This window comes from Nothobranchius furzeri, chromosome 15 (assembly GCF_043380555.1).
Source record: "Nothobranchius furzeri strain GRZ-AD chromosome 15, NfurGRZ-RIMD1, whole genome shotgun sequence".
NCBI classification, from domain to species: Eukaryota; Metazoa; Chordata; class Actinopteri; order Cyprinodontiformes; family Nothobranchiidae; genus Nothobranchius; species Nothobranchius furzeri.
The window spans coordinates 54416626-54435866 of NC_091755.1; the positions used below are offsets into that span (position 1 = coordinate 54416626).

The 19241-nt window shown below is 47.5% G+C and overlaps 2 protein-coding genes across 4 annotated transcripts in view; one reads left to right on the plus strand and one right to left on the minus strand.

The window, feature by feature from the left end:
- Positions 1 to 612: 612 nt before the first annotated feature.
- Positions 613 to 3485, plus strand: LOC107391233 (rhodopsin). 2 transcript variants are annotated; one of them, XM_015968412.3, is made up of 5 exons: positions 613 to 1104; positions 1182 to 1350; positions 1461 to 1626; positions 2388 to 2627; positions 3144 to 3485. In XM_015968412.3, the coding sequence occupies exons 1-5, from the start codon at positions 744 to 746 to the stop codon at positions 3267 to 3269; spliced, it is 1062 nt and encodes a 353-aa protein (XP_015823898.3). In that variant the 5' UTR covers positions 613 to 743; the 3' UTR covers positions 3270 to 3485. The 2 variants fall into 2 exon arrangements, with proteins under 2 accessions (XP_015823898.3, XP_015823899.3); XM_015968413.3 differs by having other exon boundaries at positions 3062 to 3198.
- Positions 3486 to 4710: 1225 nt separating this feature from the next.
- plxnd1 (plexin D1) overlaps positions 4711 to 19241 on the minus strand; it is a 77486-nt gene continuing 62955 nt past the window's right edge. For both annotated transcript variants that reach the window (XM_054746113.2, XM_054746112.2), the window contains exons 29-36: positions 17873 to 17936; positions 16680 to 16714; positions 16060 to 16164; positions 15743 to 15906; positions 15504 to 15651; positions 6166 to 6306; positions 5998 to 6072; positions 4711 to 5053 (exon numbers count right to left, since the gene is read on the minus strand). In XM_054746113.2, the coding sequence (XP_054602088.2) occupies positions 4937 to 5053; positions 5998 to 6072; positions 6166 to 6306; positions 15504 to 15651; positions 15743 to 15906; positions 16060 to 16164; positions 16680 to 16714; positions 17873 to 17936 (849 nt within the window). In that variant the 3' untranslated portion in view covers positions 4711 to 4936. The remainder of the gene's footprint in view (positions 5054 to 5997; positions 6073 to 6165; positions 6307 to 15503; positions 15652 to 15742; positions 15907 to 16059; positions 16165 to 16679; positions 16715 to 17872; positions 17937 to 19241) is intronic.

Consider the following 19241-nt stretch of genomic DNA (forward strand, 5'->3'; position numbering starts at 1 on the left):
TTCATTTTTTTTACAGCTGTTTAACTACGATAAGTTGTTGTTTATATTGTACAAGTCCCGTTAATAAAACGTCTATAGATTTGTGATCGCTGTGGTTTTTATTCATGAAAAACTTGAGTGTTAATAACTTTTCCTCTTCCAGTTTGAACCTTTGTGTTTGTGAAGGAGCTGGAGGGAACGAGAGCACATAACCCTCTGATTACACCTCAGGCTATAAGAGGAGCTCTGTGCTCGGCGCTAGTTAGGGATTAAGCTTTTACAGATGCAAATAAGTTGGATTGCTTCAGAAATTTCACTTGTAGTCTGTCCACTCTGAGTGGTTGAAGTCAAACCTTCCTCTCTTCTTTTTCTAATGCAGCAGTGATGCACATGATTGTAGTTAATGGGTTCATTTAACCACGGTTATAACTTCTCACTTTAAATTTTGCTGTGCTTCTTTCTGTGATTTTACTTTTCCTTCCTAGAGTTTTCCCCCTGTGACACTTTGCGTGTTAACGCTGCACCGACACCCTTAGACCGTGTCTTAATTCCATCTCCGCTAACACTTCGTTTCATCCTCATCTCTAATCCGCCAGCGCTATTAAAAGGTGCTTGCTCCTCCTCCAGGGGCTGTGAAGAGCCTATTTTTTGGGGTCAGTCCCTCATTTCCACCTTGGTTGCACCACAAGGCTGGGTAATAGTGCTTCTGCGAGGCACAGCTTGTTTGGTCCAGACCTCAGAGGAAGAAGAGGACAACAGCAGCCATGAATGGCACAGAGGGACCCAACTTTTATGTCCCCATGTCTAATAGGACTGGGTTGGTACGCAGTCCGTTTGAGTACCCTCAGTACTATCTGGCCGAGCCATGGAAGTACTCCCTTCTGGCTGCATACATGCTGTTCCTCATCATCGCCGCCTTCCCCATTAACTTCCTCACCCTTTATGTCACTGTCGAGCACAAAAAGCTGAGAAACCCTCTGAACTATGTCCTGCTCAACCTGGCGTTGGCCGACCTCTTCATGATAGTCGGAGGCTTCACGGTCACTCTGTACACGGCCCTGCACGGATACTTCATCTTAGGTGTCACCGGCTGCAGCGTTGAGGGATTTTTTGCCACACTAGGAGGTAAGTGCCGTGTTGTCCCCATTGGGTTGTGGTATTTGTGCTGTAGTGAAATGGACCTGCTTTGTCTCGTGTCCCAGGAGAGATCGCCCTCTGGTCTCTGGTGGTTTTGGCGATAGAGCGCTACGTTGTGGTCTGCAAGCCGATGACCAACTTCCGCTTTGAGGAGAAACACGCCATTGCTGGCCTGGCGTTCTCGTGGGTCATGGCCCTGACCTGTGCGGCCCCCCCTCTCTTTGGATGGTCTCGGTAAAAACTGCTTTGATGATTCAGATCAGCAGCGACACATGCATGAAACAGACTTGCAGCATCAGATTTAGAGTATAATCGTGCTGACTGGATATGTTTTGCCATCGTAGGTACATCCCAGAGGGAATGCAGTGTTCCTGTGGGATCGACTACTACACTCCCAAGCCCGAGATCAACAACACCTCATTTGTCATCTATATGTTTGTCCTTCACTTCTGCATCCCCCTCTTCATCATCTTCTTCTGCTACAGTCGCCTGCTCTGCACCGTGCGAGCGGTAGGAGCACACTCTGTGCAGCATTAGGAAATAAGGATGTGATATATTGTCTATCGCTGTAGAACGTTATTTTCCCTCTATCTGGAGGACGATAGAGCACCATGGAGTCTCGAGAGATGCAACAGATTTAGTGGCTCAAGGACACTTCAGGAGGGCAGTTCGTTGCCAACATGCCAGCTTTTACTGAGGTCTTCAAGCTAAAGGGCAGTCAGCTTTCTCACTGTGTCATCCTCATGCCCTTTATAATAACCATAAAACAGCTTTAATAATGCATCAGCAAACATGAACCGTAACAATGTGGCTGTTTGGGGTCAAACCTTTTGCTAAATGACAATTTAAGCATCATGTCCAGGATTTACTGTGACTTTCTGTGTTGGTCCACGCTTGTTTTAAAGAGGAACAAACTTAAGCTGCATAAATATCTCAGAACCAAATGCCCGTTATTTGCAGTCATTGAGTAGATTAGCACATGGACACATTTTGAAGCTAAAAGCTAAAATATTTCCTTCAGCTCTTGTCAAAAACCTAATGTGCTTCCAGTTTGTGGTTTCCATGAAATTTCAGATACTAAACAGTTCTATGTTGCCTAAATGGACTGTGAGTCGGGTCAAACAATCAGTAAACTGCACCAACTTATCATGTTGTCAAGTTTAAATTTTTAATGTTAAATTAGTTAACATTTAGCAGGATTAAGATTTGCAATTTCATATCTTGTGTGTGTGTGTGTGTGTGTGTGCGTGCGTGCGTGCGTGCGTGCGCAGGCTGCAGCCCAGCAGCAGGAGTCGGAAACCACCCAAAGAGCAGAAAAAGAGGTGACACGTATGGTGATCGTGATGGTGATCTCCTTCCTGGTGTGCTGGGTGCCCTACGCCACCGTGGCTTGGTACATCTTTGCCAACCAGGGAACGGAGTTTGGACCAGTGTTCATGACCGCACCGGCCTTCTTCGCCAAGAGCGCCGCTCTGTACAACCCAGTCATCTACATCCTGCTCAACAGACAGGTAGGACTTTAAATGGGAATGCAACGAGATGCATTTACTTCATTTTTCAAAAAATTTCCTCTCACTAACAAGATGGGTTTTACTTCACTGTGGGGTTATACGTGAGTGAAGTGATTATAAACGTATTATTATTGTCGTAATTGTTCTAACTTCCCTCTGAATATACTGTGTTTTAGCTAGATGAGACACACAGGAATAAAAAAAAACATAAAGATGTCTTTATAGTTTCTATTTTCGGTCTCCTTCCAGAGTCATTGTATGAAATACAGCAACCCTGATCCTAATTTATTGCTTTAATTATTAAACAGAAGCTCAGATTGAAGCATTGAATTGAATTTTCTGTATGTGTCCTCTTTAAATACATTTTAGTCAGTAATACACCATTCTTGTACTGCTACTTTAGCTGTTGTGTTTCCGTGTTTTTGCATTTGCAGTACTTCTGTGATTCATCCTCGACTGAGTAAAACCGTTGAAAGTGAGACAGATTCTGCCTTTTTTCTCCATTGTGGTCTCCAGTTCAGGAACTGCATGATCACCACCGTGTGCTGTGGAAAGAACCCATTTGGAGATGATGAGGCCTCTGCCGCTGTCTCCAGAACCCAGACTTCATCTGTCTCCTCCAGCCAGGTGGCCCCGGCTTGACCCCCTCACTCCTCCTCTATCTGCTCCATCTGTTACCACTCACCCAGGGACCCACCAACGCCGAGCAGCAAATCCTGGGATTGTCCAATCCTCTCAACTTACCTCTCCGATTGTCCTCACCGCAGTTGGCAGCGCCACAACGTCAGTGGGACAGACACCATCAGGAGCCAGCATGTGTACTTTCAGCTCATTTAATCATGGAAAGTGTTCAGCTGGTCTCGCAGATTTTTAACCCGGCATCAAAAGGTTGCCATCTTGGTAGGATTCCAACTGAACACTGTCCAAGCTCCCCACTAACCCCCCAACATGTCATAGGTGAAAATGAAATTCAGATGAATGGCTTCAAATTTGTTTTATTTAATATTTGGGTTTACTTAGATGTTTATTTCTTTAGATATTCAGCAGTTTCGTGTGAATCGGATTATTCCCTCCTGGTTTTTACGGTGGTGGAGATGAGATGATACGCTTGTTGTTTTTCCCAATTGGAGTAAGTCCGTAAGATGAGGATCTATGTGTCTGGCAGATGTTTCTGTATCTGAAAAGGTGCCAGAATGTGAGTTAAATGTGTGTATAAACAGAGATATGAGCAGTATTTTCTTTGTTGTGAAGACGTGAGTTTGTAGAAGTCATTTTATGTCTTGCAATTAAAACACAAGCTGAGCGTTTGCACGGCTTTTCTCTTAAGCACTTTTTTTTTTCTCCAGAGTAAGCTTTCTGAGAATCTGCAGATGCATTTGTGGGCTTTTGAGCAGAAAGGCTGTCAGTTGTTGTTAAAGCGCTGAAGTGCAGCATTTCATGACCTGTATAAACGCCATTATCAAACACTTTAAAAATCCTTAATTTTCTGTCATTTATTTCACAAACAAATCATTTGGCATCACGTTTACAGTCTCTCCTCGATTATATTGAGCTCAACATTTACTTAAATGTAAATTTCCCTCTTTAAATTGATCACAGTCCAACATGACGCTCATTCGTTCACAAGCACGCTGATTAACACTTGTATACTGATGCAGCTCTTCCCAGTGAACTGCATTAAAACATCTGATTTAATAGTGATCAGTCTTCTCTCCGTTCCTCGTCCGCCTGCCATCAACCTGCAAAGCACACTGGGATGTTCCTGTTTAAAGCACCAGTGGGAGCCTGTCGCCCATCTTCATCCACTCAGACCTGAGAACGCTGCAGGCTTTAGGAGATGAGAGGAATCAGCCGTGGTCCTACTAATCCTGAAGAAAGGGCCTCTTCAAAGCGTTATAACACATCTATAAATATTGCTATGAACATTATATTACAGTTCAGTGCATCATTGGCTCGTTCCCTTAAAAAAAATAAGGGTTCAGTGTGTTAAAATGGCCACCAGGGCTTACTGTAGGTCCCAGTAACTGTGCAGGGATCCAGGAAAAGCTCAGAATTCCATCACATTTCCTCTTAAAGTGTAGCAGAGCCAGATTTGGAACTCTGTGTCATGGGAAAATATTTGGGAGACACATTTGCAAATGTATGACGCTTGAGAGGCAGGTTCAAACACTTTGCCCTGCCGCTCCAGCAACAGTCAGTGGGAAAGACACGCATGAGCAAACTCTGCTTAGTGGCATTCCCGAGTTAGCCATGTGGGCGGGAGGAGGGCAGCAGGAGGAGATGCTGAGCGGAGGAGACTTGGGGCAGGTTCAGGCTTCGCTGCAGCACTCGTAGATGTTGTCCTCCATGAGGGCGATGACCTGCTCGAACCTGTGGTGCAGCTGAGTGCGACGAGCGGTGGGGTTCGTCTCCAGAGCGTTCACCACCTGATGAAAAACAAAACAAAAAGAAAACAAAGATGACTTTCAGACACTGTTAATCGTTCATGCATCCATCTATTGGTGGAGTCAGAAAGAGAGGCAGGAAGTCAGCCGCCTGCCTGGACACAGAAACCATCGAAAGCAGCAGAACTAGTCAAGGGCTCCAGCCTCTTCTCCTGCTTTCCTGCTTGCCTCAACACCACAAAAGATTTTGCTCTTCACAAATTTACAAAACCCACATCTGCTCTGTTTTTCATTCAATAGTTGTCGCCGTGTCAGTGGGATTTATGGGCTCTTAGCAGCAGTGTGCTAGCAGGCAGAGCAGAACTGAGCCGGGGAGAGAGAATAGGCAATCAGGGCCATTCACGCGGCTGTGTGAATCACGGTCTAAGCCCCTGGCCCGTGTCAGTACAGTAGCATGACGGGGAAAAGCAGCTAAACGGCATTACTGTGAGGGTGCTCCATGCAGTCATCACTGACTACGCCTCTCTAGAAGAGAGGAAGCATGAGGGAGGACAGACAACGAGGGCTAGTTCAATGCAGAAAAAGTACATATGAAGCAACAACTTAACAGTGTCATTAGGCGGATGGGGGTGTTGGCTCGTGAGAGGGTAAACAACGCGCTGTTTGCTTAAAGTGAAAGGTGTCTGTGGGCTGGAAAGAGATAAGTGAACACACTGAATAGTCTCTGCTTCTTGGACGAGAGCCCATATCAGATTGTTTTCCTTTTAACCAGAGAAAAACAGCTACTTAGTGCATGTATTTAACTGTCCACAGTCTGTTAGATCTCCCCACATAGCTGCGATCCGACATTCTGATATGTCACGCTCTGATAGCCATCTGGAAACGTAATACAGCAAGTCGGCTCAACTGAAGTGCAGCAGCTGCCAACACAAAAGCCATTTAAAGGTTTCTGATCCACATCTGAGAACAGAAACATGATCTCTTACCTGGTTTCTGTATCTCTTGGCATATTTGTAGATTTCTGTCAAGGCCAGGTTGGTGTTAAACTCATTTCTGTACTTCTGTAAGGCAGAGGTTCAGTCACAGTCACACTCTAACATCAGGCTCGCGTGTGAAAACAGGCTTTTGAAGAAACAAAATTTTCTCTGACTTACTCTCGACTCCTCGGCCAGGTGAGCGTTCATCTCTTGCTCACTCAGAGGGGACATGTCCTGGATCTGCTTGTAGTAGCACTGGACTCTCTTCTTGTATTCGGGGATTTCCTTGGCATACAGCAGTTTGTTAGTCGGGGAGTCCTGTAGAAACAAATAATTTGTTCAGATGTACCTGAAATATCCGACTGCGCTGTGAAAGATCGGCTCCAGGCAATATTCTATTAAAGGTGTGGTTCACTCAAACATTTGCAGTGGTCTCTAGTAGGGATGAAAGCCTTGTCTGTCGTGCTCTAGGTACAAAAAGCCCCGGTGCGTCTGCTTCAGAAGATTCCCAGATCAGAGGAGAGCTTCAGACGGCAGGATTTGGAGTCTTACTTCTTGCTGTTTGGACATCTCACCTCTGATTAGTTAACAGCAATACAACTCTACCACTGTTGATCTTTTCTCTTCACAAATAACACAAGCCTGGAGGAGTTCTGCTGAGTGGTGAAGTTGCTAACGCTAACAGCTTCTACTAGATGAGACATTCTCTGCTGATTCCTGGACGCTAAATGAACAACAGCCTTCCCGTCGTGAGTGAAGATGGGCGAGTCCATGAATGTTAAGTGACAGTGTGATGTAGATCTGTCAGGATTTTCAAATCCTAGAGTTTCACCGTCTATTTTCTATCAGAAACTAATGTAGGAGACTATTTTCATGTTCAGCCTGCATAAAAAACTCAGAGCGACTCATTATAATCATCATCATCATCATCATCATCATCATCAAGGCTCCTGCGAAGGGTCGGATGTCGTCCCGCACCAGTGCGTTGAGCCAACCAGGTGCACCAGTTGTTTCCAGTGCTGGCGGTTTTGTGCCAGCTGCTCTGCATTTGCTACGGCAACTCATCGAGCCATCGGGTGCTACCGCGGGTCGTCTCCAGCCTGCAGCCCCCGGTCAAACTGCAGAATGGCTCTGGCCGGATGGTCAAAAGAAAGACGGAGGACATGGCCAAGCCAGCGGGTGCAGCGTTGCGCTGCCAGGCAATATACTCTGGGCTGGCGCATGCATTCTCTTAGCACTTTATTGGAGAACCGCTGAGGCCACCTGATGTTCTCAGTGGTTTTCAGAGCCCTGCTATCAAAGACATTCATTCTTGTAGCCATAGTCTTACAATCAGAAGTAACAATTGCATTTGTTTTCAGTGTACCACACCTTTAATGACTACAGTCAGCCAGTGAGAGAAACCAGGTATGAGTTACCAAGGTGCGCCCAATCAGCCACTGGCAGCAGCTTTAACATTTCTTTTGGTTTTTGTTCTTGTTTCACATTTTAAACACTGGCAATTTATCACATGTTAGATTAGTAAAGTGTACTTCTAACCTAGGAAATTATACTTATGTTGGACTTTTTAGGCAGAAGCTGAATTTGCACCGAGTTCTTCAGAAATGTTCTCTATTTAAATCTACAGTTTCTTCTCACTAGAAGTTTAAGTGAAGTCATATTGATTGGAGATAGATTTAGTAGATTCACGAGTCAGATCGTCATGTAAATCTTGCCAACATGACTGTCCATATAAACAGGCATGGGCGTGTTTGCTTCCACAGCCAGACCCTGATTAGAAATGTTTCAACCCGGTCGGTCGGTTCCTATGGCCACAGCAGAGTCGCTGTACGAGTCTAGGCTCAGGTTTTTTCTTCACTTGTCACTTGATGATTAAATCTAGAAAACACATGATCAGCCTTTAGAGCCCGATGTGTCACGATGGTCGACTGGGTACGGGAGTTGAGCTTGGTAAGGATGTTAGAAGGCTGGATTATTCGGTAGAGAACTCTGTTCATGGATTTCAAAGAAACGATGACTGAGGGAAGAGCCGGTGCGGCGTCTTACATATATAGACTTGGGAGTGACTGGGAGAATGCCGGGAGTTCCCGCGAGGAGCATGCTGGGAAATGTGGTCCAAGATGGAGGCCGGTTAGCTGGGAGAGACCGGTCCGGGGGCTTGGGCTCTGACATGATGCCCTCTAAAGATAAAACTGTGACACATTAAATAAGGGATTCAAAGTCAGACCACCTTGAACCTCTCTCATGTTTAAATGCTAGAATTAAAACTTACAGCAATGTGTTGTCATCATTTTTTAAGCACAGGTGAAGACTTTTATCTCCTGTTGTTTTTCCAGTTCTCCCTCTTTGCCCCGCTTTTAAAATCCATCTTTACAGTTTTACCTCTTAGCAATCAGCTGTCTTCACCCCTATGTTCCTCAAATCCATCACTTCTTCTAGCCGTGCTTCAAGTATTATTACAGACCAGTCATTTTGTCTGCTGCACAACCCGCCATCATGCAATCAGCTTCAGGATGTCCAGGGAGATGCACCTGACACTTTCCATCAACCTCCTGCAGACCTTGCTCGACCACAAATCAACTCCAGGAATATTATAGACTTTAAAAAAACAGATGAATCTAATCATCACAAACTATTTTTGGTTTCGTCCATAAAAGCTGGAAATTCAAAATGACCTCCTTTTCTATAATAATGTAACAATCACAGCACCTGGTCGGTGAGACTTCTGGCTCTTTCCATAAATCTGTGGTAGCACAAACCAAAATTACACACCAAACTCCAATCTTTGGTAAAAGAAAAATTAATCACCTTTACTAACATTTCTTGAGCTGTTGCCCTTAAAAGTAGCTGTTCCCTTGAACTGGATGGTCAGCGACTATCTGAAGCGACCCAAAGTGAGACAACGAAGGCAGGGAACAGCTTCCTTTCCACACAACAACAACGGGACTGATGAAGAGTCGGAGCCCGGGAATGTTCCAGTCTAAACAAACCTCCCCACACGGGTGCTTATTCAAGCAGCAGGAAACGTAGCAGGGCTAAAAGGCTGTGGGCACATTCGAGTTTCAGTGGTGAATACTGTTGTGATCTCCGTGTTTCATGTGTGTGTAAGTGTGTGTGTGTGGGGCAGGGGCAGAGAAAAAGTAGGACAGGGAAACAGAGTGTGTTGAAGAGACTGGCAGGCACAGCTTTCAGCGGTGGTGAACGTGCTTACAGCGCACCTTAATATTCCTACGTGTCACGAGTTATTTGTGTCACCTATTGTGCGCATTAAGCTTGCTGAGGAACTGAGCGGCTTTGGCTGAAGTTGCTCCTTCTGATAGGAAACCCTCTCTCTTCCTGTTGACAAGGTCACGTCTTGCTGCTCGTCCATCTGCCTGGTGAAGCCCCCCTCCCGTGACCCCGTGGCCCTCAACGCTCTGCATCTCGCCAGATGAGACGGTTTCTTTGGAAACCAAAAGTGACGCTTAGCTTCGACCTGCTGAGCTGCTGCTGATCCAGATGCTGCATCCTTCACTGCCTTGTCCTGTCGCCATTGCTCACACACCAAATAAACACTCAAAATAAAGCGGCGTGTCAGGCTTTTCTACTCGACCCGCTGGAAATAAGCAGCCACATCCTTGAACCTGCAGCTCCATTCTGCATCCACAACCAGATGTGGTTTGACTATAAAGGAGCTGCAGACACACCGTCTCATCTCTAAAGGTTTTATGTTTGTCTTTGCACCCACAGACAAGTATTTGCCGCTGAGAGCGCGTCAGCGTTTTGGCTCTGAAATGAAGTATATAAATCAGAGTGTCTCTCCGTGAAAAGGAGCTTTATACCAGGAGTCCTCAGCAGCTCCCTCCAGGGAGGAAGTCGGTCAGAGAGAGACAGGAAGCAGACCGTGCTGAGGGTCATGGTGTCTGAAGGATGAGACAGATTTGTGAGCGGGGAGGACATTGACATGCAAACGTGCACACGGAGACAAGCAGATAGAAAGATGGCCAAATCCATGCACACTGCGCGAGCACGGCATAGAGAGACACCCCTGGTGCTCACGACCTTGGATCAGCCGAGTGGGCTGAATAACACGAGGAGAGGTGGATGTAGCTGACAGTCTGAAGGCTCAGGGATGAGGGGCTCAGGAGGTGTGTGTGTGTGTGTGTGTGTGTGTGTGTGTGTGTGTGTGTGTGTGTGTGTGTGTGTGTGTGTGTGTGTGTGTGTGTGTGTGTGTGTGTGTGTGTGTGTGTGTGTGTTGACTTATGTATTTAATTTAAGATAGGAAATGATAAATAAGTTTTAAAATGTTGTCAAGAAGAAACAGTGCATAATCCAGACTCATGAGGTGTGTCCGCATAATTTTATTTTTAACAGAAAATTTCTATAAATTGTTCATTAATCTAAAAAAAGGCACTAATTTGCAAACTCTTAGCAGACCAGGTCCAGATTGATGGTGCAGGTAAAAGCAGAGTTACAATAGCAGCTAACAAGCTTCACAAAGATGCTTATTTTTCAAGGATTTTCTTAAAATAATACAGATGAATTTGGAGAGAAGTAATTGAATAAAACATGCAGAGTGATTTACTTATTTTTGCTTTCACAAATTAACACCAGTTTCAGCATTTTCTCACTGAAAGCAAAGCATTTCTTGAGTTTGCACCTGACACGGCTGTGATTGTTGCAGCAGGGAGGGTGCAAACGTGTGGTGCAACACCAGCGAGAGGAGAAAATGCGTGAAGAGGGCCTTCGTTTGTGCAAATGTAAAGGATTTGGAACGCAAAAAGTCGACGTTATCAGAGCATCTGCCAACCCCAGTTATTCTCAATTTAGGCCAGAGGCAGAAGCAGGAGAGAGGGAAAAACAACAACCCAGAATCCCTCACCGCACAGAAACAAAACCTCTTTCTGCGTTTGTTTTTGAGTTTCTTTATTTTGTCTAAATAATGTTCACTATAATTTAGCTAAGAGATGAGAATGCAATGAAACGCTGCAGGTTTGTAATAACTGTGATTCCAGCTTTAATGAAACATTTAAGTGAAGAGTGAACTTTTATGATCTTATTCATCATTTTTGTTCTTATAGAATAAAATACTTTGATGTGAGCCGCAAAACCATCTTAAAATTTTAAACAAGTGTTTCAGGTTCATGGTGAGGATTTTGCAGACAAGAAGCTGCTTGTCTCCTGTCGCACGTCAACAAAATAGAGCCCAAGTCTCGCTATTCAAATTGTGGAAATAAGAACAATCACCGTCACCTTATCGTGGTGGAGGAGTTTGAGTGCCCTAATGATCCTAGGAGCTATGTTGTCTGGGGCACTTAGTGCCCCTGGTAGGGTCTCCCATGACAAATTGGTCTTAGGTGAAGGGTGAGACAAAGAACGGTTCGAAGGATCTTTCATGGCGGTTAAAACGAAGAGTCGGAGTACCCGGCCCGGAGGGTTACCGGGGTCCCACCCTGGAGCCAGGCCTGGGGTTGGGGCCCGTGAGCGAGCGCCTGGTGGCCGGGCTTTCGCCCATGGGGCCCGGCCGGGCCCAGCCCGAACCCGATACATGGGCTCGTCCAACTGTGGACCCACCACCCGCAGGAGGAACATGAAGGGTCCGGTGCAATGCGAATCGGGTGGCAGACCAAGGCGGGAGCCTTGGCGGTCCAATCCCCGGACAAGAAAACTAGTTTTTGGGACATGGAACGTCACCTCGCTGGCGGGGAAGGAGCCGGAGCTTGTGGCAGAGGTTGAGCGGTACCGGCTAGATATAGTCGGACTCACCTCGACACATTGCACTGGCTCTGGAACCCGAGACCTGGAGAGGGGTTGGACACTCTACTTTGCTGGAGTTGCTCCGGGTGAGAGGCGGAGGGCTGGGGTTGGCTTTTTGTTAGCCCCGAGACTCTCTGCCTGTGTGTTGGGGTTTACCCCGGGGGACAAGAGGGTAGCTTCCTTGCGCCTTCGGGTCGGGGAACGGGTCCTGACTGTTGTTTGTGCTTATGGGCCAAATATCAGTTCAGAATACCCACCCTTTTTGGAGTCCCTGGGACGAGTGCTAGATAGTGCTCCATCAGGGGACTCCATTGTCCTGCTGGGGGACTTCAATGCTCACGCGGGCAATGACAGCTTGACCTGGAGGGGTGTGATTGGGAGGAACGGCCCACCTAATCTGAACTCGAGCGGTGTTTTGTTATTGGACTTCTGTGCAAGCCGCAGTTTGGCCATAACGAACACCATGTTCGAACATAAGGATGCCCACCGGTACACTTGGTACCAGGGCAGCCTAGGTCACAGGTCGATGATAGATTTTGTAGTCGTATCATCTGACCTGCGGCCGTATGTTTTGGACACCCGAGTGAAGAGAGGGGCGGAGCTGTCAACTGATCACCACCTGGTGGTGAGTTGGATCAGATGGCAAGGGAACATGCCGCGTAGACCTGGCAGACCCAAACGCATAGTGAGGGTCTGCTGGGAACGCCTGGCAGAAGAACCTGTCAAGACGGTCTTCAACTCCCACCTCCGGCAGAGCTTTGACCACGTCCCGAGAGCAGTGGGGGACATTGAGTCCGAGTGGGCCTTGTTCCACTCTGCGATTGTCGAGGCGGCTGTTGCTAGCTGTGGTCGTAAGGTGGCCGGTGCCAGTCGTGGTGGCAACCCCCGTACCCGCTGGTGGACACCAGAGGTTCGGGGAGCCGTCAGGCTGAAGAAGGAGGCCTACAGGGCGTGGCTGGTCTGTGGGTCTCCGGAGGCAGCAGACAGGTACCGGATAGCCAAGCGGGGTGCAGCAGTGGCAGTTGCCGAGGCAAAATCTCGGGCGTGGGAGGAGTTTGGTGAGGCCATGGAGAAAGACTATCGATCGGCTCCAAAGAGGTTCTGGCAAACTGTCCGGCGCCTCAGGAGAGGAAGGCAGCAACTCGCTCACACTGTTTACAGTGGGGATGGGGAGCTGCTGACGTCAACTGAGGCTATAGTCGGACGGTGGAAGGAATACTTTGAGGAGCTCCTCAATCCCACCAATGCGCATTCCGAGGAGGAACCAGAGCTGGGAGGCCTGGGGATGGACTGTCCGATCTCGGGGGCAGAAGTTGCTGAGGTAGTCAAACAACTACACAGCGGCGGAGCCCCGGGGGCGGATGAGGTTCGTCCTGGGTATCTCAAGGCTATGGATGTTGTAGGGCTGTCATGGTTGACACGTCTCTACAACATTGCGTGGTCATCGGGGGCAGTTCCTAGGGAGTGGCAGACCGGGGTGGTGGTCCCCATCTTTAAGAAGGGTGACCTGAGGGTGTGTTCCAACTATAGGGGGATCACACTCCTCAGCCTCCCTGGAAAGGTCTACGCCAAGGTACTGGAGAGGAGGGTCCGATCGATAGTTGAATCTCAGATAGAGGAGGAGCAATGTGGTTTTCGTCCTGGCCGTGGAACTGTGGACCAGCTCTATACCCTTGCAAGGGTGATGGAGGGGGCATGGGAGTTTGCCCAACCAATCCACATGTGCTTTGTGGATTTGGAGAAGGCTTATGACCGTGTCCCCAGGGGCACCCTGTAGGGGACGCTCCAGGAGTATGGGGTGGGTGGCTTTCTGTTAAGGGCCATTCAGTCCCTTTACCAGAGGAGCGTGAGTTTGGACCGCATAGCCGGTAGTAAGTCGGACCTGTTCCCAGTGAGGGTTGGACTCCGCCAGGGCTGCCCTTTGTCACCGGTTCTGTTCATCACTTTTATGGACAGAATTTCTAGACGCAGCCGTGGTGTGGAGCGTGTCTTGTTTGGTGGCAGGAGAATCTCGTCTCTGCTTTTTGCGGATGATGTGGTCCTCCTAGCTTCATCCAGCTCTGACCTTCAGCTCTTGCTGGGTAGGTTCGCGGCCGAATGTGAAGCGGCTGGGATGAGGATCAGCACCTCCAAATCTGAGACCATGGTTCTCGACCGGAAAAGGGTGGCTTGCCACCTCCGGGTCGGGGGAGAGGTCCTACCTCAAGTCGAGGAGTTTAAGTATCTCGGGGTCTTGTTCACGAGTGAGGGTAGGAGGGATCGGGAGATCGACAGGCGGATTGGTTCAGCATCTGCAGTGATGCGGACGCTGAGCCGATCTGTCGTGGGGAAGAGGGAGCTGAGCCAGAAAGCCAGGCTCTCGATTTACCAGTCGATCTACGTCCCAATCCTCACCTATGGTCATGAGCTTTGGGTAATGACCGAAAGAACGAGATCGCGGATACAAGCGGCCGAAATGAGTTTCCTCCGTAGGGTGGCCGGGCTCAGCCTTAGAGATAGGGTGAGGAGCTCGGACATTCGGGAGGGACTCGGAGTAGAACCGCTGCTCCTCCGGATCGAAAGGAGCCAGTTGAGGTGGTTTGGGCATCTGGTCAGGATGCCTCCTGGACGCCTCCCCGGGGAGGTGTTTCGGGCATGTCCTGCCGGCAGAAGGCCCCCGGGTCGACCCAGGACACGTTGGAGAGGTTACATCTCCAATCTGGTCCGGGAACGCCTTGGAGTCCTGCCGGAGGAGCTGGTGGACAAGGCCGGGGAGAGGACGGCCTGGAGCTCCCTAATTGGGATGCTGCCCCCGCGACCCGGACCCGGATAAGCGGAGGAAGACGAAGACGAAGACGAAGAAGAACAATTGGAAACAAGTCAATAAAAGCTATTTTCTAATCCCGTTTGTTACGTGCCCTGGATTTCACATATGATGGAAAGACACATTCTGATGCAAAGAAAAACTGTGGCCAAAGTTATAGGTTTTGTGTGAAGAGACGTACGGAACTACAAATGCTCGTCTCACCATATTTTTGCCATCGAACGAGACACAAAGAAGAGAAGACTGTTTGAGCGAACTGAAAATCCTTCTGCCAGGATGACAGAAGAAGCATGAAGCCGCTATCTGGCCATGCGGTAAGTCGCAGCTACGCAGATGAGATTCTGCTGTGATGTGTGTGAAAAAGTTGTAATTTTAATGACCAATTTTTACAAGCTAATAAATCTTAAATTACGTGACAGACGTGGTTGAAACACACATCATGTGTTTGATTCGGGGTGTAAGGCGTGTGGAGTAGAAAACAGCTTCCATAGCTCCAGTCAGGGACTCGTGAGCCGACCGGAGACTAAAGCTACCTATGACTTCATCATTTTTGAGGGAGTAAAAGGGGAAAACTTTTCCTTTAAGCTGCCACTGAATTTACTTTCACTGATGCGGCATTTAGTGCCGATTCCCTGAAACTGCGTATATTTTCTAATGTTTACATTTAATGAACTTTTATAATCATGTCACTGCAAAAACCAGCCAAACAACTCTAAAAGTATACAGAAATCCAGGGTCAATAATAAATATTACAGTAGAGGCCAGGTCCCACTTTTCTCTGTAGATGGAAATAACTTTGAATCCGTTATTTATCAGCAGGTCCAAGATGAAACTAGGGGCTAATGACTTCCTCTCCTAACCTACTGCCTGCCAGGGACCTGTTCAGCGATTAAAAACGTGTGTCTTATTATTTCGTGTGAAACACTGAGCCTGAAAACAGGAAAGGCTAGTAGCTTAGTTGTGAAGGGGACTGTACCTTGCCTAGCTGCAGGTCAGAAATGGAGCAGGCATCGATGAAAGCCTGAGCGATGACAGACAGACAGGCATCCATGTGATCTGTCTTGTCTATGTCAAACACAAACTGGGGGTTCTTCAGGATGTTCACCCAGAAACGCAGAGGTAAACTGCACAGACAGGGTGAGATATGCTTTTAGAGGACCCACGCACAGAGGCTCTCCAAAGGGAAACTCAGATCATAACATTTAGAAGGCTAACCTATTAGTTTTCCAGATGTGCAGGGTGTCTGGGTCTGTGATTCCCCGTTTGTCGGCCTGCTCTTCCAGGAAGTCAAAAAAGTATTTGACCGCCAGAGGTGGGCGTTCCGGAGGAATGCAGAGGATGGCCTGAAAGAGGTCATCTAGGAACTTCTGGAGAGTTCCCTGTGGAGGAAATGAACACACGCTTCATTTAGATGGAGATTTGATGAGATGTAGGAATTTCTGTGTGGTCAGTGAGGCCCTAAAATTTGACAAAAGAAGATGGATTGTGTTTTGACGTGATGTCGCTGCGAGCGTTCTCCTGTTTCTGATTACCTTCGTAGACAGCAGGCGTGTCAGATAGATTTCTGGCAGGACTTTCTTGCGATGGCTGTGTCTGTGCGCCTTCTTAGTCTCTATTAGCTCATCGTGAGGTAAAACCTGGAAAGCCAGAGGTCAACATTACTGCACGCAGGTCGAAGCGGGAATGCTTCCTGCATTAGACGCACAATCCCGAAACCACACCGGCTCGTTTTTAAACAGAACTTAAGAAGCGATGTGAGTTGGGGACATTCTGCTCTTTTTTCCCAGTTGTTGGGAGCTTGATTGTGTTTCTGACTTGCTCATACAAGTCTCAGTACAGATGGGGAGAAGAAAGAAGCCAGTCCACCTACTGTGCTCCAGATTAGTCCAGAACTGTCCTGTAAAACTAACTATTCACCCAGCAAATTGTATTCCAAGAAACTCATTATTATAAAGTCAAAAGGGCCCATATCTTAGCGGACGTTTATGAAAGAGCTTAAGCGGCATTAGCGCTGTCGTGTCCTCTCAGCAGCTTTCCCTCTCACCCCCGTTCCCCCCCTCGGTGCTCTCTTCATCAGGAGTGCTCTGAGCTGACTAACGGCAGCACACAGGAACAACTCTGGTAATACATTAAAGTAGAGGAAAAAACTCACCAAGTGTACATATTTCTCTGTGTCCAGATCTTTAACTGAGAAAAGACAAAAAAAAGGAAAAATGTTGTATTAAACAATATGTAATTAGTGCGGTGAGGAGATGGGATGATAAGATGGGAGGAGGAAGCACAAAGAGAGACAGATATGAATGAGATGGGAAGAAAAGATTGACAGGAGAGCAAGGGAGATATAGTGCAAAAGAGAGAGATTAGGATGGACTGAGCCTGGAGGGGAGGGGAGCTGCCGGGGAGAATGAAAGAGAAAGATTACGAGTGAAAGGAGAGAGAAAAGAGGAAGATTAGGGGAGACAGACACACGGAGTCTGCGACTGGTTGTGGAGCTGCTGTAATGAGATGGTAATTCTCGACCAACGCTGGGAACAAAAGCATGGGAGCTAGCTGGTTTATATATAGATCTAAACACAAACATTCTCATACACATGCATGAACGGATATGAGTACGAGGATGATCGTAGATTCATGTTCAAGCACCAGCCCAAAGACAAATATAGAGTCTCATCCTGCACGCGGCTGCTGAGACAAAACAGCAGCGTATGCACAGATCCACACGCACGGTTAGCGTGTTCTCGTTACAGCCGGCGCTGCCAGAGCCGCTCCGGTCCAGCAGGCCGCAGTCCAGACCCTCAGCACTGATCACAGGCAGGCAGGACACTGTTTCATATTGGCCAGGGAGCACTACAGGCTCATAACACCCCCCTTGACGCTTTGAAGCAGGAGCCAGGTTTGGTGCACTTGAGCTTATTTTTGGCGCCGCATGAATGAGAGGAGCAGCTCTGATGGACGCCGGCTGAGCAGAAAGCGGCTCTGCTGCGGCGCTGATTATGTAAGGTGGACAACACCCAGAACCCCATTAAAGGCTGAGTGTAAACGCATGTGTCAACAGGCAGAGCGGGGTTGACGCTGGACAACGGGCCAACATGTGTCACGTATGAGCTGACACCTTCTAACGGAACATATCTGCAGCTCTGAACGTGCCATCATCCTGAGAGTTTGTCTTGTAATTTGGTGGAACAAGTGTGTGTGTGTGTGTATTCAGTATGGAGGGCTGCGTGATTCTGTGTGTGTTTCCAATGGAGGATTATGTTCTCATAGCAATCCCTGGGACTGAGTGTGTGTCCACATTTGGATGAGTGACAAAGCGACACAGAGTGGGCGTGTTTGAAGGGCACGTACCTCTCTCCAGGGTATTTCCTTTTATGTCTTTCATGCTCATGGCGAGCGACGCTCCCTCTGGAATCTGGAGGGAAAAAGGCATAGAGGTGAGAGAAGCCAGAGGCCACGGGGTCAGGGGTGAGCTGGGGTGCATCAAAACAGTGTCTTTAAGCATTCCCTTAAGGGGAACGAGCTCCTCAGAGGTGTGTGTTTGTGTGTGTGTGTTGGCGGCTCGTTGGTGGGGGCCTGGCTCGGCTCATTAAAGTCAACCCGCAGAGAAATGGATTGAACAGCCTGGCCAGTGAACCCAGACTGTTACACGCTTCGGCTTGCTGCTTCCACTGCCCCGTCCCAGCAACTCACCCAAAACTCAACCCTTAACAGGTAACAGGTCAAAGGTCAAGAGCCACATCATGTTTGTTTACTCACACACACACATCAGCACAGACATCAACACACAAGCATCCCTTAGCGGAGCAGCACATTTACAGGCTACATTTATTTTTGTTGGAAAGTTACTGGATGTTGCAGGTGAAGGCTCTCCGTCGTCCGTTTATCCAGCGGGTGCAGATGAAGGCTACTGGACATCTTTGGTTTCTTGTAGACGTTTTGCTCACCTGAGGAGCTTTGTCAGTTCTGACTGGAATATAGGATTTATTATAAACTGTAGCTGTCTATTGTTGCTTAACAAGCTGAAACTACCTATGAATACCCGTCCCCCTACCCCGGAGGAGTCGTCAGAGTCATTAGGCTCTATTGTGTGGGAATGGTTGTTTTGATTAGGTGCAAAGCTGCATTATAGCTGCTGGAAAAATGAAACCTGAGACCTCTCCCTCTGTTTAACGTTGGTCTTTCCCGTTTGACACGGATAAGAAACGAGGCAGTTACAGTTCATAAGCCTGACTCTCCCATATTCCAGTCAGAACTGACAAAGCTCCTCGGATGAGAAGCGAAACAGGATGTTGCAAAAGTTACTAATAGAGTAAATCTGAAATTGTGTGCTTTGCATTTACATCAATCTTCGTAAAAAAGCAAAATAAAAATAATTCACATTATTAGTTCATATGATTTGTAAATTAGAATCTAATTCAAGAAAAAAGTATTTTGAGAAATTATGGGGTCAGAACTGTTTTGGTCAAATCTAGAAAATACACAACCACATCCTAGGATTCTGTTAGAGCTTGGAGTGTGTGTCGTGAACGACTCCCAGCTGGAGTTACAGCCATTGCTGTGTCTGCTTTAGGTTAGCCAAGGTGGCCATCTTGATTTACTCCAAAAGTTAATCGGTAGTAGATTACTTTCTGGGTTCAGTAAAATTCTTCCAATGGTTCTTGAGATGTTGTGCTAACAGATGGACAAATAGGGCAGACTCCAACAGTTAATGCCAACG

What these genes read in the sequence shown, in the direction of transcription:
- LOC107391233 (XM_015968412.3), top strand. Translation starts at nt 744, where the DNA reads ATGAATGGCACAGAGGGACCCAACTTTTATGTCCCCATGTCTAATAGG. An exon ending in ATTTTTTGCCACACTAGGAG is followed by an intron (nt 1,105 to 1,181) that starts GTAAGTGCCGTG and finishes CTCGTGTCCCAG; the next exon opens with GAGAGATCGCCCTCTGGTCT. An exon ending in ACATCCTGCTCAACAGACAG is followed by an intron (nt 2,628 to 3,143) that starts GTAGGACTTTAA and finishes TGTGGTCTCCAG; the next exon opens with TTCAGGAACTGCATGATCAC.